The sequence below is a fragment of the Sciurus carolinensis genome, chromosome 10 (genome assembly GCF_902686445.1).
Source record: "Sciurus carolinensis chromosome 10, mSciCar1.2, whole genome shotgun sequence".
NCBI classification, from domain to species: Eukaryota; Metazoa; Chordata; class Mammalia; order Rodentia; family Sciuridae; genus Sciurus; species Sciurus carolinensis.
Genome location: NC_062222.1, coordinates 97513195 through 97530237, shown reverse-complemented (window position 1 = coordinate 97530237; position 17043 = coordinate 97513195). Strand labels below are relative to the sequence as shown.

General features: G+C 34.9%; 1 protein-coding gene across 1 annotated transcript; it reads right to left on the bottom strand.

Annotated features, from left to right (window-relative positions):
* Positions 1–469: 469 nt before the first annotated feature.
* On the bottom strand, positions 470–15290 carry Pdcl2 (phosducin like 2). Its single transcript, XM_047567517.1, is given in 5 exon segments — positions 470–621; positions 4742–4950; positions 8015–8158; positions 14513–14603; positions 15164–15290. Coding segments are annotated over 5 exon segments (723 nt in total).
* Positions 15291–17043: the final 1753 nt, after the last annotated feature.

The window sequence follows — 17043 nt, the reverse complement described above, 5'->3', positions numbered from 1 at the left end:
CAGAACTATTCAAAGCAATAATAAGATTTTTTACATACTTTTCAGAAGACTTAAGTTGCATTATCCTATTAAGTGGTTATTTTTAAATAGGTAAGAGATTTCATAGAAAAATATATGGTTGTAAATCTAAGAATTGTTAGCCAACACCCCTAAATAATAAAGACATGTTGACCTAAATGAAATTTATTAATTCTTTTATTATTTTCTGTCACAGGTCTCTTCTGAAGTGAATAGGCAACACAAAGAACTTGTGATCTTTGTGGTTTTGTCCAACAGGAGTCAGAAAAAGAAAAAGCCACAGAAAAATATAAAGGGGTTAATAGAAATTCTTATTTGTCAGAGGTAATGAATATTCTGAAGTACCAGAAAATTTTTGAAATGACATATATAGTTCTAACATAAAAATGAAAATAAATCTGTAATAAAGCGCTCAGTATGCATACACTTTAAAGCAATTTATTAAATATTTCTATTTGGTATCATTATCACTGTTGGAATTATCACTGTCATAAATAGAAGTGTTTCTAATTGAAGATACCATCATATCTTCAATGGCTTTCTTGGGGTTTTCTTCTAAATCAGTCTGTATTGCTCCAACTTCTGCTAGCTTCCATTCAAGTTCTACAATTTAAAAAAAAATCATTAAACTGGATAAAAATCTTGAAAAAATAAGAATTTCTAAACTATACAAAACAAAGATTGACTAATAAAATTAATGTGCAAAGAGGATATATTTAAAACTATTACAGTGAGAGTGCTACAACATCAGAATACACACTGGATACAGCAAGGTTATACTTAAAGGGGAAAGTGTGGTTAAAATGTAGTACTTTTAAAATGACTGGAAATAAGTGAGTTTAAAAGTTCAAATTGAAAAGCTATGATGAGAAGAACAATGAAGTAAACCTGGCGAAGAAAGAAAGAGGAACATGATGAAGAAAAATACCTTAGCAAAAATAGAAAAGCAAAAATGATAGGGATGACCAGCAAAGTCAAAATCTGAATTTTTAAAGAGACTAGTAGACCTACTTCAGGCAATAATGATCACAAGAAAAGAAATCTAATAATGCAAATAATGCACATGAGGACATAACCAAATAATAACAAGATACCATTTCTTATCCATCAAATTGACACACACACAAAACTCAAACAATACCAAGATCTGATGAGAATATGAGTAAATGAAAACTCCATAAAGATTAAACTTCTCTGAAGATTTTAAAACCCATGGGTCTGCTATGAAAAAAGCATACCAATATACTTGAAAACTTTAATGGGAGAATTTCATGAAAAATCTGAATTACCAAGAAATAAAGCCTGAATATACCAATGACTAAAAGAAAATTAAACTGACATCCCCAAATTCCCCCATCTATGCAAATTCATCATTGTTATATTTATTACTAAGTACTGTATGATGAACAGAACATTCAGAAGGCAATTTGCAAAATATATTTCCAAAACCAAAAGAAGACCAAAATAAATGACAAGATTTATCTCCTTCATGAATGGCCACATTCACTCTTGTTATAATGTCTGTTCTCTAACAATCTATAAATATGATTCTAATAAATATTCCACAGTATTTTTACAGAATTTGACTAATTCCAAGTTATATGAAATTCTGAAAGTTGTTACTGGAGATAATTAGATTATTATAAAGCTATAGTAATTACACAGTGCTGCATTAATCTAGGGATAGACAAAAAGAGAAGTAGAGCATAGAAGAGACTTCAGAAACTAATCCAAACATTTTTAAGCTATTAAAAATAATACAGGAAACATTAAAAACCAGTGGAGAAAACACTTCAAACCCGTTTGGATGACTATTATTAAAAAACAATAACAAAGTGTTGGTAAGGATGTAGAGAAATTGGAATCCCTGTGCACTGTTGGTAGTATAAAATGGTACAGCCACTATGGAAAAGAGTGTGGCAGTTCCTAAAAAAATTAGAATTACTATATGATCTGGAAATTCCACTTCCAAGTATATTCCCAGAATAATGAAGAAAGGGAATCTAGTGAATATCTGTACACTCCCGTTCAGAACAGCATTACAATAACCGAGAGATGTCTATCTACTGATGAATGTGTAAACAAAATGTGATATAATTTAACCTTAAAAAGGGAGGAAATTCTAATACATGCTACAACATGAGGAACCTTGAGGATATCATACAAAGTGAAGTGTGGACAGTCACAAAAAGACAATTACACAATTCTGCTTATATGAGGTACCTAGAGTAGTCAGATTCAGAAAGAGAGAGAAAGGTGTTCCCAGGGGATAGGGTAAGAAGGGAAGAGGAGATGTTTAGTATATAGATTATCATTCTACATGATGAAGAAAGTTCTGGAGATTGGTTGCACAAGAACGTGAATGTACCTAGCCCTACTGAACTATATACTTTAAAATGGTTATGATGGTAAATTTTATGTGTATTTTACCACAACTTTAAGAATAAATTTCAGAAACAGCAGTGAGAAACAAAATTTAATAAGTGGGGTAAGGACAACTGTGTTTTCTTACAGGAAAAAATTAAATTAGATACTATTCCTTATATCACATTATACATATGTTATTGAAGACCTGAGTTGAAAAATGGACTTCAAAACTATTGAAGGAACGTATAAGGGCATATCTTTTCACCTTGGAAAAATAGAAGATTTTTTTTAAAGTACAAAAAGTTAAAACCAAGAAAAAGAATTACATAATTTCAATTATGTCAATATTATTACTTATGTCTAACAATTAAAATAAAACCGGTCATGATGGTGCATGCCTGTAGTCCCAACTACTCTGGAGGCTGAGACAGGATTGCTTGAGCCTACAAGTTGGAAACCAACTTTTTTCAAAAAAAAAAAGGAAGAATTTTTCAAACCCAGACTGGGGATGTAGCTCAGTGATAAAGCACTTGCCTAACATTTGAGCAATCTTGGGTTAAATCCCCAGTAACAAATACAAAGATGGTTAGCTATAGATAGTGAGAATATATTGGCAATACTATAAAAGTAGTTTCCAGAATTTTACATACATTATTAAAGATAGACTTGAACAGATTTCTTATATGCCCATGTTAATAGCATTAAGCACAAGAGCATGTTAAGAGCATTAATCACAACAGATGAAGGGATACCCAAAATGTAATATATACATACAGTGGAGCATTATTCATTCTTGAAGGAAATTCTGATACTTGCTACAACATGGATGAACCTTAAGGACACTACACTAAGTGATGCTAGTCACAAAAGGTTGCTATGATCCCACTTATATGAGATTTCTAGAACAGTCAAATTCATGGAGAAAGTAGATCAGTGGTTGCCAGGGGCTGGAGAGAGGGTAGAAAGAGGAGTTACTGTTGAGTGGATCAAGGGTTTCAGTTATGCAAAATGAAAAGAATTCTGAAGATGAATGATAGTGATGGCAACACAACAATGTGTCCTTAAGACCACTGAATTGTATCCTTAAAAATGGCCAAGATGACAAATTGTACATTTGTGTATCTTCCCACAATTTTCAAAATATAACAATAAGTTTCATTTTGATGTCTCCTCAAAAAAAAAAACAGATAATAAAATTCATGATTGTGTTTGCCTATAAGGAAGCAGATAGGGTAACAGAGGTAGGAAAAGAAATGTGATGTGGATAACTTCGAGGATATTCGTGTTTTTCAAATTAAACAAACAAATTAGTAAACATAAAAAATGTCCATGTTTGTTATTTTTGATAATTGCTATGGTTTTGCATGTCGATGTACCCCGAAAATTCATATGTTGATATCAAAACTCCAGGATGATGTTATCAGGAAGTGGACTTTGAGAGGTGATTAGATGATGAAAGACAGAGCCCTTAGGAATGGTTTTAGTAGCCTGGCATGGTGGTTCATGCCTGTAATCTCAGCAACTGGGAGGCTGAGACAGGGCGACCTCAAGTTCAAAGCCAGCCTCAGCAACTTAACGAGGCCCTAAGTAACTTAGCATGACCCTGTCTCTAAATAAAATATTTTAAAAAGGGCTGGGAATGTGACATGTGGTTCAGTGGTTAAGTGCCCCTGGGTTTTAAAAAAAAAATGGTTTTAGTGCCCTTAAAGAGACCCAAGGGAACTTCTTGGGACACAGCGAAATGTCATCATCCATGAAGAACAGCCCTCACCAGACACTGAGACTTGAAATCAAACAGCAAAAGCAGGATATCATTTGAATAAGTAAAAAATAAATGGCATAGAGAATGTACACTACAGAAAATGAAAAGAAAGATAGAGTAGTTATTAGCCCAGGATTACATCAAAGGGTATGGAAATGAGGCGATCCATAGGAATGGGGTTTGAACAGGGAGAATAAAGAAGGATGGGGAATTTTAGATGTAAGGAAAGAACAAGTAACACAGTGTGATGGCATAAGTGAGTGAGATGCCGTCTGGGGTAATGGCTGAAGACCAGCCAGGCTGCAGCTGGGAAGCACTGAGAACATAGCTGGAGAGGTAGGCTCAGGTGCTAAGGGGGAAGATCCTAAATTTTTAAAGTTTTTTTAGACAGAAAACCATTAAGGATTTTAAGCAAAACAGTATTATGATAAGAGTATTAGTGTAGGAAAATTAATCTGGAGGCATTCAAGAAGGGACTAGAAACAAGGGGAAAAAAAGCTTTGTTTTAAGGAAATATACTTCCATGATACTTGTTCATCTAGGGAAGTTTTCACCTGCTATTTTTACAAACAAAATTTTGAATAATATCATTACCTTCTAGTTTGAGATTTAATCCTCCACATTCCATAATTCCAATGAATTTGCCTTCTATCTGACCACTTTTATAAACAAAAATTGTTGGTAAGCAATTGTCATGGTAGTGTTGAATACAGCTATTCACAATGGCTTTAACAAATTTGGTTTCTGGAAACTTTCTTGCTAGAAGACTAAGATGCTGGTTAACCAATAAGCACATTGGGATGCTGAAAAGAAAAACAGCACTCACAATATATTTTAAAACATTCTACTCACTTCGGTCTAATAAGTGAAACATGTCCCGGACAAAAAGGTTTCCTTAATTTTTTTTTAATATAAAAGCATATCGTCATCTTCCTCTATTGTGACCTAGCATAGACGAATGTTATGTACAGTCCTCTGGTATTTACTGGAAACATCACCATACCTGGCAATGAAGTAGCTACCAGAGGAGTCTGATGCTTGACTTGGACAAACTACATTCAATCTAGTGCCAATTTAGTTCAAGCCAGTTCCCAGTTGGTAGGACATAGGAAAAACAAAACAAAATAAAAAACAGCACACATCTAGGGATACTTCGGCGGTTCTGAGTTGAAATAAAAATATCCCAACTTTTGTCACCATCATGAGTTTATTTCCATGTAATGAGATTATCATGTCCAAATTTCCTTGTTTCAGACTTTCAAGACCTTAACAAAACTTCCCCCTTAGTCTTCTGGAGTCTCACTCCACACCACATCCTGGTCCCCATTATCCAGAGTTATTTCTCATTAGCAATTTAAGACTGATTGAAAGTCTGACCCAAACCTTCAATTCTTCCTGCTCAATCGCTTAACTCCTGTTAAACCCATTCTTCAGTTAGGCCCCTCTCTTCCAGCTTTACCAAATTGTATTGGGCCTATTCCATCACCTTTGCGTTAGAGTGCATGCCCCTTCCATTTCCTGTGGGACTCCTCCTTGTCGGTTTTTCTACTTCCCTCTTCTGTTTCCTCATCTTTCCTTCTCCAAAGACCCTTTTCTGATTTTATGTACACATATTCAAGTTCATAAATCTTTTTTTTTTAAATTCCTTTCTATTCGTTGTTTCCTTCTAGTAACTACTCTTTCCTTATAGTCACAATCCAGATCAAAACAAACAAAAAACCACTCAGTCTCTATGTTTTGCTCATCCCCCTTGTTGAAACACTTTCTTCTTTTGACTTCTATAGTAATGCTTTTATTAGTTTCCTCTTAATATCTGACTTTCTTTTTCTGTCTTTGCCTCAGATGTAGATGTTCTTTATGATTATATCCTGGGCTCTCATCTCATTCCAGATACATTCACTGAAACTCCTAACCATCTTGATATCAACAGCCAATGAATTTTGTCTCCCTTTCTCCCTCACCAAAAAGAAATAAATAATATTTTTTAAAACTCCGATCTTTCTCCAATATTTCATTAGGTTGGCCCTCAGGCCTGCTTTTCTTCTACAAGGTCTAATCAGTAATCCAGTCATATTGACTCTACCTCCTTGTTTTGTATTGATGCTCTCCTTTCTTTGGTCTTTGCTTTACTCCCTCATTTTTTAATCTGAGCTACATCAGATTACCCTGAATCTCAAATCTTCCTGTGTAAACCTGAGATTCCTCCCCCACCCCAACTGTAAAATATGGCAATGGTTCCTCACTGCCTTCAGGATAAGTTCTGGACTCTTCCATGAGGCCTTCAAGAGTGCCTGCCTACCATGAAAGGGGCCCTGGGTTTAATCTCCAGTACCGCCCCTGCAACACACACCCACAAAAGTAATGTTCTCTTTCATGGGAATGGTGTCCTATCAAAATTTGATTGAGAAACTGATGAGCTTGTAAATTGCAGTGTTATAATTTGCAAAAAAAAAAAAATCTATGAATTTCTCTAAGAACTCAAAGAAAGAATAAATTAATCAAATATTGGGATAAGGACAGTAAGGGCAGCTTGTCATGGTCTCTGAGATGGTTTCAGTGAGAGAAACAGGGAACTGTCCACCCTCCCTGTTGGTGAGGCCTAGGGATATTTAAGGTATAATTGATACAACTAGGCATTTTAAAATTAACTTATCAGGGAAATGGGGAAGTACAATAGAATTTTTCTATTTAAAGGGGCCTGAATAGACACAAAATATCTGTATGTCTGCATGACCTTTAATTGGCTCCTTGTTCAAAGATGTATGTGTTAATTAAAGATATTTTGAAGTTGGTTGGAAAAAAACATGAGTAAGGATTAGGTATTGGATGAACTGTTAATTTTCTTAGGCGGAAAAAGGGTATCGTGGTTATCTAGAAGAATGCTCTCGAAGGGACACAAAGTATGTCATCCCAAAATACGCCTGGCATGAGGATTGTCTTGATCTGAAAGTAACAGAAGAAACACAAGAAAAACTCTCTTGGTCAAGGGCAGGATGACTTCATCATTGGCGACAACTTAGCTCTTATCAGCTCAGAGTAGCACCAGAGCCATCAGTACAGCAAACCTTACTATAATAAGTCCTTCTTTCCCATTAGTTTTCCCCATATAATTGTCTCCCACAATATATGCCACCCCTAGAAGCTCAAAGTCCCTTTCCTTTGTCTTGTCACTTTTTTTTTAAATTTGTTTTTTGTTGTTGTTGTTGTTGTTAATATACTATATAAACTTCAGTTTTCACCATCCCTTTGAGTAACTCCTCACTGAGGTCTCTCTCGCCTTAATAGATTTGTTTTTCTCCTGTCAATCTGTCCTTCATCAGTTTAATGTGCAGGCCCCTACCAATAAATCTAAGATAGAGGAAAATGGAATTTTCTTCTACCTGACACCCTTATGTTTTGAAGACACATGCTGAAGTATTTAGGACAATCACCACACTGTGTGCAATTTACTTTGAACTGGTTCTGCATAAGCAATACACAACAAAAGCAATGATATAAAAATGGTAAAATATTTATTGTTGAATCTTTGTGATGGATATTTAAGGTGCTCATTGTTTTAACATTGTTTCTGTATTTTTAAAACTTTCATAATAAAAAGTTATTTTTAACTACCAAAGAGTGTTCATTTCTCTGAAGAATTGTTATAAGTTGTTTAAATTAGAAATGAAAATATTTTAAAATACCTAAACTTAATCCTTGAAGCTAATGATTATAGACTCCAGAGATGTATTATGTGTAATATATACACATTTTTCTTTTCCTTATGTACTCTTGATTATATTCATTATAAAACCTTAAAACTAGCAATGTTTTTAAAAGACATTAAATCATGAATCCATTCACATTTTGAAATGCTACAGTAATTACCTTGATCTGTATAGATGAATTATAACCCACACATCTTTTTCTGCATTTGTGACTTCATTCACATATTGATTTCCAGAAATTTCTCTTAATTCACCAAATTTTTGTTTTTTCTTCAGTGCTTTCCATTCCTGTAACCGCTTTTCTCTAATTAAAAGAATAAAATTAAGTTACATATGAAAATTGTTATATTCTTAAGATCATTCTTATATGCAGTAACAATTTAGGGCAATGTATGTCCATACATAGCAAATACTTTAAATGATAGGATAACCATTAATGATCTTGTAAAGTCACCCTCTCTTCTTACATGGGAATTTGTGTCATCATAAGTATTGCAAAGTATAAGAAGTTTGGTATTGGTTTTTAAATTTAGTTATATTTAAAACTAGGTTATTCAGACATTGGGCCAACAAATTCTCATGTACAGGTTAAATAATTCAAAAGGGAGTACATCTATAGTAATGATAATAACTGACATTGAGTACTTACTATGTTTTTAGGCACCATCTTAAGTATATCATATTAACAAATTTAATCCTTGCAAAAACTTTATGAAGTCAGTACTGTTATTAACCCCATTTAAGTAACATGCCAAGCTGCCCTCAAGTCCAAAGCCTTTGTGACTATTTATTATTAGTTTTAAGCATAAAGTTATTACAGGTAAAGAGGTAGTAGAGGAGAGTGATTAAGAGCTTGGACTCGTAAGGTCAAACCAAACTGGGTTTAAATGCCAGTTTCAGCATTTAAATAGTAGCATGAACTTGGGCAATTTATTTAATCTGTCTAAACTTCAGTTTCCCCTACAGTACATGGGAATAATGCTAATACCTACTCTTATGGAATTGCTGGAAATTAAACGATATTACACATGCACATTTCTTAGCATAGGATCTGGCACCCAGTGAGAATTCAACAAATTTTATATGTTTATTCTTCCATAGACAACATTATAACACTTTGTTAAGCAATTCTCTCAAATTTTACATACGTTCATGATTAAGCTGGTAAATGCTTGGAATTTGTGAAAGAAACTCAATGGTTTCTGACATGTCCAGATTTCTTTTTTCTTTGGTGGTGATACTGGGGATCACACCGAGAGGCACTCTGCCACTGAGCTACACCCCAGTCCTTTTTATTTTATTTTGAGACAGGAACTTGCTAAGTTGCTAAGACTGGCCTTGAACTTGTGATTCTCCTGCCTGAGCCTCCCTAGTTGTTGGGATTTCAGATGGGTGCCACCTCACCTGACAAGTTTCTTAACATTTACTGATTCTATACTTCTTAGAAGTGGGTACTTCTTCTCGTTCCCCTCCTCTATATGCTAACTGTATTTTCTCATTTTCTGTGTTCTTGATGTGCTGGCATCTGGAGCCTTGCCAATCTTCTAGAGAATGTCTGGCTAACTCCAAGAAAGAGCAAACACCTGCCAGAGAATAGTTCTTCAAATGTAAAGCAGCCAGTCCAGAGTACATAGCTCAATCACCTTCTTTATCAGGCTGAGCCATGGCCCCTGCTCTGGTACCAGACAGCTTGAGATAACCCTATAGCCCAGAGCCTACCAAAACCATTCAAACTAGCCAGTCCTTCACTTGCTTGGGCTGTGTTGTGTAGCCTTCCCACAGAAACCACAACAAAGCTTCCTTCTGACTCCTGACCAATTCAGGTACCTGCCTGTGTGGACCTGTGTGGCATGGTGTGATCCTTCCTCTTGGGAACCATGAGTGACAAACTATCCTTTCAATGGCAGCTGTCTCCTGACCATACTTGAATAAAAACAACATCCTGGGTACATTTTAAAGCACTCTGACTTTCACACATTAGAAACATGGCAGGTGAAACCTCTCACTTTATGTAACAACTGATCCAAACAAAATGAAGGCTAAGTGGGAGTGCTGAGGCTAATAGCTGGGCCCTCCCACAGTTTGCACATGGAAGTCCTTCCATTTTCCTTCTACTGGCTGACATATAACCTGGATTTACTTCAAAGATCTTTTGGAAGCCCTCATATTTTTGGACTGAAGACTGAGTATCACTCTCACTAACTTGCCTCAATTTGATCTCACTGGCTTAATATCATTCAGAAATTTCAAAATGTTCTTGTTCCAAGGATGGCACCATGCCCTACTCAGTGGTACAACTAACAACTACTTCTGCTCCTCCTCCCCTGTTCCACCTTTTTCTCCACCTCCTCCTCATTTTTCTTTGTTGTTTCATTGGAATTGGGCAGGGGAGAAAGGTAAACACCTGGGCTAGTTTTGTCATCAGGAAGTCACCTAGTGTTCAATGGCATGCATTTTTCACCTAACAATCATATCAGTTGGGATTCAGTTGCATAAACAGAAAGCCCTCTGGCTATTTTAAGCAGAGAGGAGCTTAATCTGGGGTATTAAGTGCTTTGCAAATCCAATGGAAAGATAGACGGAGTAGGCTCTAGGCTGGGCAACCAGGAATGACTTGCAGAACATTGCAAAACTAGTCTGCCAAGGCTCTTTGTTGCAATCCAGAAACTGGGGATTCTGGAACTGCTGTTCCAGTTATTGGCCCTAGTATCAAATTAATCTCAGACTCAGAAAGTCACAGTAATAGCTGTTGTCTCTAGAAACCTACCTCTCCAGCAACAATCCAAGGGTGAGACACTGTTGCCAGAATAATGGCTCCAAAACGATGCAAATTCTAGATTAGTACCAGCTAAATGAAAGCTTTGTGTGCTACCACTTCTTTCCCCACTTCATTTAGCTCTTAGTTCAAACACCCTGTGAATGTGTACAACTGCACCTAAATCACACTCATTATCCTTGTTGCATCAAAGTCTGAGAAATGTAGTTTTATTTTATTTTTTTAGCTTCTGCAGTACTGGAACATAACACCAAGAGAAAGAGGAACATATGTCAAGGCAGCCAAATTAATGTATTTGCCGCAAAAAGATATGTCCATGGCTATGTGTAGATCTTTCTTCATACTTTAAGCTTTAAGAATGTCTAAATTTATCCACTTATTATTTTATAATTAATACCCTATATAATAGCACTTATCTCTTCTTTTTTGAATATTATATTTTACATTTCTTTATCTTGTCCTGAGACCTGGTTAGGGTCTACAATATCATTATAGCTTCCTATTATGGGGCTTACAGGAAGACCACACTTTCTGGCTTCCTTTGCAAATAGATTAGGGTCATGAGACTAGATTATGCCCAATGGAACATGAGTGAAAGTGCTACATCTATTTCTCCAACTCATTCCTAAAATGTCCCTTGTGATCTTTCACACTGTATCTCTGATTCACGTGGTTGGAGATAAAGGATTCTAAGACGATGTAGCTCCTAATGAAAAAGGTGCAGGCCATAGTTATTGCCCAGAAAACAACTGCTCGGTAGAATTATAGGACATGGATCAAAAAGTTGAGGAATGATCACTACTAAATAGTGATCCAAAAACATTTTTATCATTCTAAAATTATGTATACATTTACAGTTATTCCCTATTTGCTCATGCCAGGATTCGGCATCCAATAAGCTGTTTTCTGTTTGTATGGTCTTTTGTTACTGGTTTCTTTCCCTTGGCATGATATTTTCAAAGTTCATCCATGTTATAGAACACACCGATATTCCATTTTGTTTTATGGCCAAGAAACATTCCTTGTTCATATATACCACTTTTGGTTATCTTCTCATCAGTTCCTGAATACTGAGGTAGTGTCTACTTTTAGTCTGGTGGATAACATTGATAGGAATACTTCTATACAAGTTTTGTGTTTTCAGTTCTCTAGGGCATATACCTACGAGTGGAATTGCTGGATTGTATGACAGCTCTATGTTTAACCTTTTGAGGGTTTTCCAGATTGTTTTTCATAGCGGCTGCACAATTTTGCATTCTCACTGGCAATGGCAAGGTGTCTAATTTCTCCATCTGCTCACCCACACTTCTGTTATTGTCTACCTTCTTGTATTATAACACCTTAGTGAATATGAAGTTATCTCTCATCATGGGATCTGCACTCTGATTGTTAAGTGTCAGAATTGAATTGAATTGCATGATACCCAGTTGATATCTGGAGCTGGTTAGTATGGGAAAAACAAATCCTACACATTTCATGTCAGAAGCAGAGTGAATAGCCTGACATGGTGGTGCACATTTGTAACCCCAGCAATTCAGAAGGCCAAGGTAGAAGGAACACAAGTTCAAGGCCAACTTTAGCAACTTAGAGAGACCCTCAGCAAGTTAATGAGATCTTATCCCAAAATACAAACAAAAAGGACTGGGGATGTGACTCAGTGGTAAGGCACCCCTGGATTTAAACCCTAGTACAAAAAAAAAAAAAAAAAAAAAGAAAGGAAAAAGTGGTGTGAGTAAAAACATACCAAAGAACAAAAAGTAAAATAAACTGAAATGAAAAAAATATACTGTAGTGCTTCATAGATTTGAGCAAGCAAAGAAAGATAAACTTGAAGATAAGAAAATGGTAAATATTAAGTCTGAAGAACAGTAATGAAGAAAAGTAAACAAAGGCTAATGCACCTGTGGGACACTGTCAAGCAGACGAACACACACACACTGTGGGAATCCCAAAAGGAGAAGAGAGAGAAAAAAGGGCATAATGAATAGTTGAAGAAATAATGCCTGAAAACTTCCCCAATTTGAGTAAAGACAAGGAGCTAGAAATTCAAGATGTCCAACAAACCCCAAGCAGGACAAACTCAAAGAGCACACAAAGAGCACACAAAGAGCACACAAAGAGCAATGACATCATAACCAAACTGTCAAAAGGCAAAGACAGATTCTTGCAAGTAGCAAGAGAAAAGTAAGTCATTACATAGAAGAGAGCCTTAATAAGACTATCAGCAAATTTCTCATTAGAAAGTTTTGAGGCTAAAGTGCTGAAAGAAAATAACTGTCAACCATGAATTCTATGTCTGGAAAAAAACTATACTTTGAAAACAAAGGAGAAATTAAGAAATTCCTAGATTAAAATAAAAAGAGCCAAGGGAGTTCGTTACTAATAGCCCTTCCTTAAGAAATATGCAAAAGGAATCCTTTCAAGTGAAATAAAAGGGCACTAGATAGCAATTCAAAGCCATAGAAGAAATTAAGAACATTGGTAAATTTAATTAACTAGAGAAATGTAAAACTAATTATTACTATACTTTGGAGTTTTAACTCCTTTTCCCCCATATGATACAAAAGGCAAATGCATAAAGCAATAATTTCAAATCTATGTTAATGAATACACAATATATAACAAGGTAGTCTGTGACAATAACAATACAAAGGGACAGGGATAGAGATGTGTAGGGGCTAAGTATTTGCAGGCCGCTAAATTTAAATTGCTATTATTCAAATTAGGTCATTATAGGATGCTATTTTTTATCTTAAGATAACCATTAAAAGAAGAAAAAAAAGGGAAGAAAATGGAAAAAGGAAATTAAAATGGTACGTAATAAAAATCAGCTAAATGTAAAAATAAAGCAGAAAAGAAAAATTGATAAACAAAAGCACATAAAAGGACTGGGGATATAGCTATGTGGGAGAGCACTTGCCTAGCATGCACAGGCCCTGGGTTTGATCCCTACAGCAGGAAAACAAAAAACCAAAAACACAACAAAAAAAGCCAACAAAACAAATTAAAAAAAATATAAGAAATGTAGAAAACCAGTAGCTAAATGACTGAAGTAAGACCTTCCTTAGCAATATTACTTTAAATGTAAACGGATTTTCTATTAATCTGATTAATCTCCAATTAAAGGCAAAGATTGGTAAAATGAATTTTTAAAAAGTTCTAGATTCCTCAGGCCTTTTGAAAGGGCACTAGTGGTGTCTTATTATGAGGATGCAGTCCTCATAATCTAATCACCTTCCGAATGCTCTATCTTTAAATACCATGGGCCTTCGGCATAGGTGGCAACCTGAATTTTGAGAAACAAACATTCAACCAAAGCACTGTCCTTTAGAGGTTTTTAATGGAGATTTCATTACATAGACATGATTTGTTAAATATTAGCCATAGGTGATTTGCAATGTTCGCCCTCTCCCCCTTCGATGGGGGCAGGGTGTGAGTGCACGCCCCTAGGCAAAATAACTTGGAAGGTCTAATCCTCTAATAATGTGGTTGGTCCCTCTGGAAACTAGCCTCCATTCTGAAGTTATTTCAGTGGAGACTCTCTGCCAACTCTCATCTCATTAGCTACCAAAGGCACTGTGGACCACAAATCATGGCTACCTTTTTATTGACTTTTTATTGCTATTTTCTGCTTTACTCATAGATAACTTGATAAAATTTCACTTTATGTTACTGGATTATTTTCTATTTAAGCAAAGGCAAGAAAATAATTTTAAATGATGTAATTTCATCTCATATGAAGAGAGTTTTAAATTTTTAATTAAAAATTAATTTTTTTCCTTTTAAAATTTATTACATTAAGACACAAATTCTTAGTTTTGCTCTTACAATACTTTTTCATTTAAAGATTTATTCTTAAGTAACCAAAATGAATCATTGTACCTATATATTTCAATAGCTTTCATATCTTCTTCATCGAATTCATCTTCAGCTTCTTTCAACTGTGCAAGAGTCATCTTTTCATATGGTTTAACTAAAACAACATAAATTGTAGATAATCAAGTTGTTTTAAAATATTTTTATTTTTAAGTCAATATCTAGGAAAAATATCTTAGATAAATGGAGAGCAAGAATACCTTTAAGTAAACCTGAAACGGCCACAAAATAGTGTACACATTGTAGAAATTATAGCATTAAAGTTTTATCACTCCCTCAAAGTTCACAGTACTGATAGGTTATATGTAAAAGTAGATGTGAAAAATCAATTAGACCCCATAAATTTAGACTCCCCCCAAATACCTGAAACTCTTAACAACTAATATATGCTATATGGAATTATCAGAATTGAAGGTAATCACCAGGAAAAGAGATATGGTGGGAAAAAAGTCTCATTAGACTACATAATAGCATATTTCAACTCTGTTATTAACTAGCATATGATTTCCAACATGTAAATTACTCATTTTAGGTTTCAGTATCTTAAATTTGAATGTATGGGTGGGGTTTACATTAAATTACTTCTAGTTTTTCTCTTCTATGTTCATGAAATACATTATCACCACCTTAACTGTATTATTCCCTTCATATCCATACCCATTGCTTCTTTCTGTAAACGTAAAACCATTTCTTCAATTTCATCTTTTGGTTCTTCTTTTGGAGGAAGAATGCCAAAATCTCTTAAAATTTCATTCCATTCTGTATCTTCATTTGGGTCCTACATAAGACAAAAGAAAATCTATTGACAAAATCATTCATTTTAATACAAGTATGCAATTATCCATGAACTCTACAGAGAGTTTTGAAGAATATATCAAAGTGGGCTACTTCTTCCCACTTCTCAGCATGAATAGATGACACACTTTGCTACACAGGATACATCTTCTACCCTCAATGTTACACTGAAAACTTAATAAAAATATCAATTTAGGGGCAACCTGCTGTGAGGTCCCGTTCACTCTGTGAGAGTTGTCTCCTTTTTTCTTACTTGAATAAGTCCTAGTCCTTAAAAAAAAAATCAATTTAAGACACATATCAAAAGTTAAGGAAGTAAACTTACAACCCATAGAAAATTCACTGATGACTATAGTGGGCAAAATCAATTCACATCATGCACAAATATAGTTAGGTTAAGCATTTAAGACCTTCAGTTGAACTTACTCCTATTTTCAGTTACATAGCTTTATGGGACTCTCACTCATGGATTAAATCTTAAAAAAGTTGGGGGGTCTTTCCACAGCTTAGTTTCTATCTAACCATTCATTTCTTTTCTATGAAAGTTAGCCTGTTTTCCTCATTACTTAGTCACTGATTTTTTATTTGCAACTTTTTCCCAGAAGTCGTCTACCATATGTAAGTTATTTTCCCTCTAGCCTGCTATCCACACCCTCTGACATTTTCAGGAAAGAATCATATACATGAGTGAAGACCATGCCAGACAAAGTCTAAGATGGCTTTTAATTATGGATGGGAACTGTGGCTTGCTTCTAACAAATGAGTATAGCAAAGGTAAAGGAATGTAATTCCTGTGATTACATTCTGTAAGATGATATCTATCATCTTCAAGGTGACTTGGTAGTGGGAGTGGGTGAAGCAAGCTGCCATATTGTGAGGTGTCCTATGCAGAGAATAATGTAGCAAGAAAACATGGCCAGGAATAAGTTAGGAAGTAAAGTTTTCAGCAAAATAGCCTCAAAGAACTAAATTCTACCTACTGTTGTACCTCTGTTGTACCTTCAAATGAGACCCTGGTTCAGTCTGATAACTTGGTTACAATCAACTGTCAAATCTATCAGATTTTTAAAGATAGTCTTTTAATTGTCTGGTTGCATTTTTTTTTTTTTTTGTCTCCAGTTTTCTGCAGTTTGGACATGATGCATCAAGGTGTATATTTCTTTTCATTTGGTTGTATGGGTTCACTGGGTTTTTAAAGTTGTAGAATAGTAACTTTTAACACTTCAGGAAAATTCACAGAAGTTATCTCTTCAAATATCCCTTGACCTCTTTCTAGTATTCTTCTTATTCTATTTTTCTGACCTGAAAAACCCATTCACTTACATTTTTTATTTCATTTGTTGCAGTTTTTAAATTTTGGAACTTTATACTAGGCTCTTTATCAAATATTTTTGTGGCAAAATGTATATAACATAAAGTTTACCATTTTAGCCATTTTTAAATGCACAGTTCAGTGGCATTAAGTTCAGGGGTCACACTGTTGTGCAACCATTGCCACTATTCATTTCAGGGTCTTCCAACCTTGTTCTTTTCCAAGACTGTTTGGCTATTGGGTTTCTTGAGATACCATATAAATTTTAAGGCAGGTTTTCCTATTACTGCAAAAATATGTGAGATTTGACAGGGATTGCACTGAATCTATAGATTGCTGCAGGTGGTATAGACTTTTCAAACAATAGTAAGTCTTCCAGTTCACAAACTTGGGATATATTTTCATTTATTTATGCCTTCTTCAATTTCTT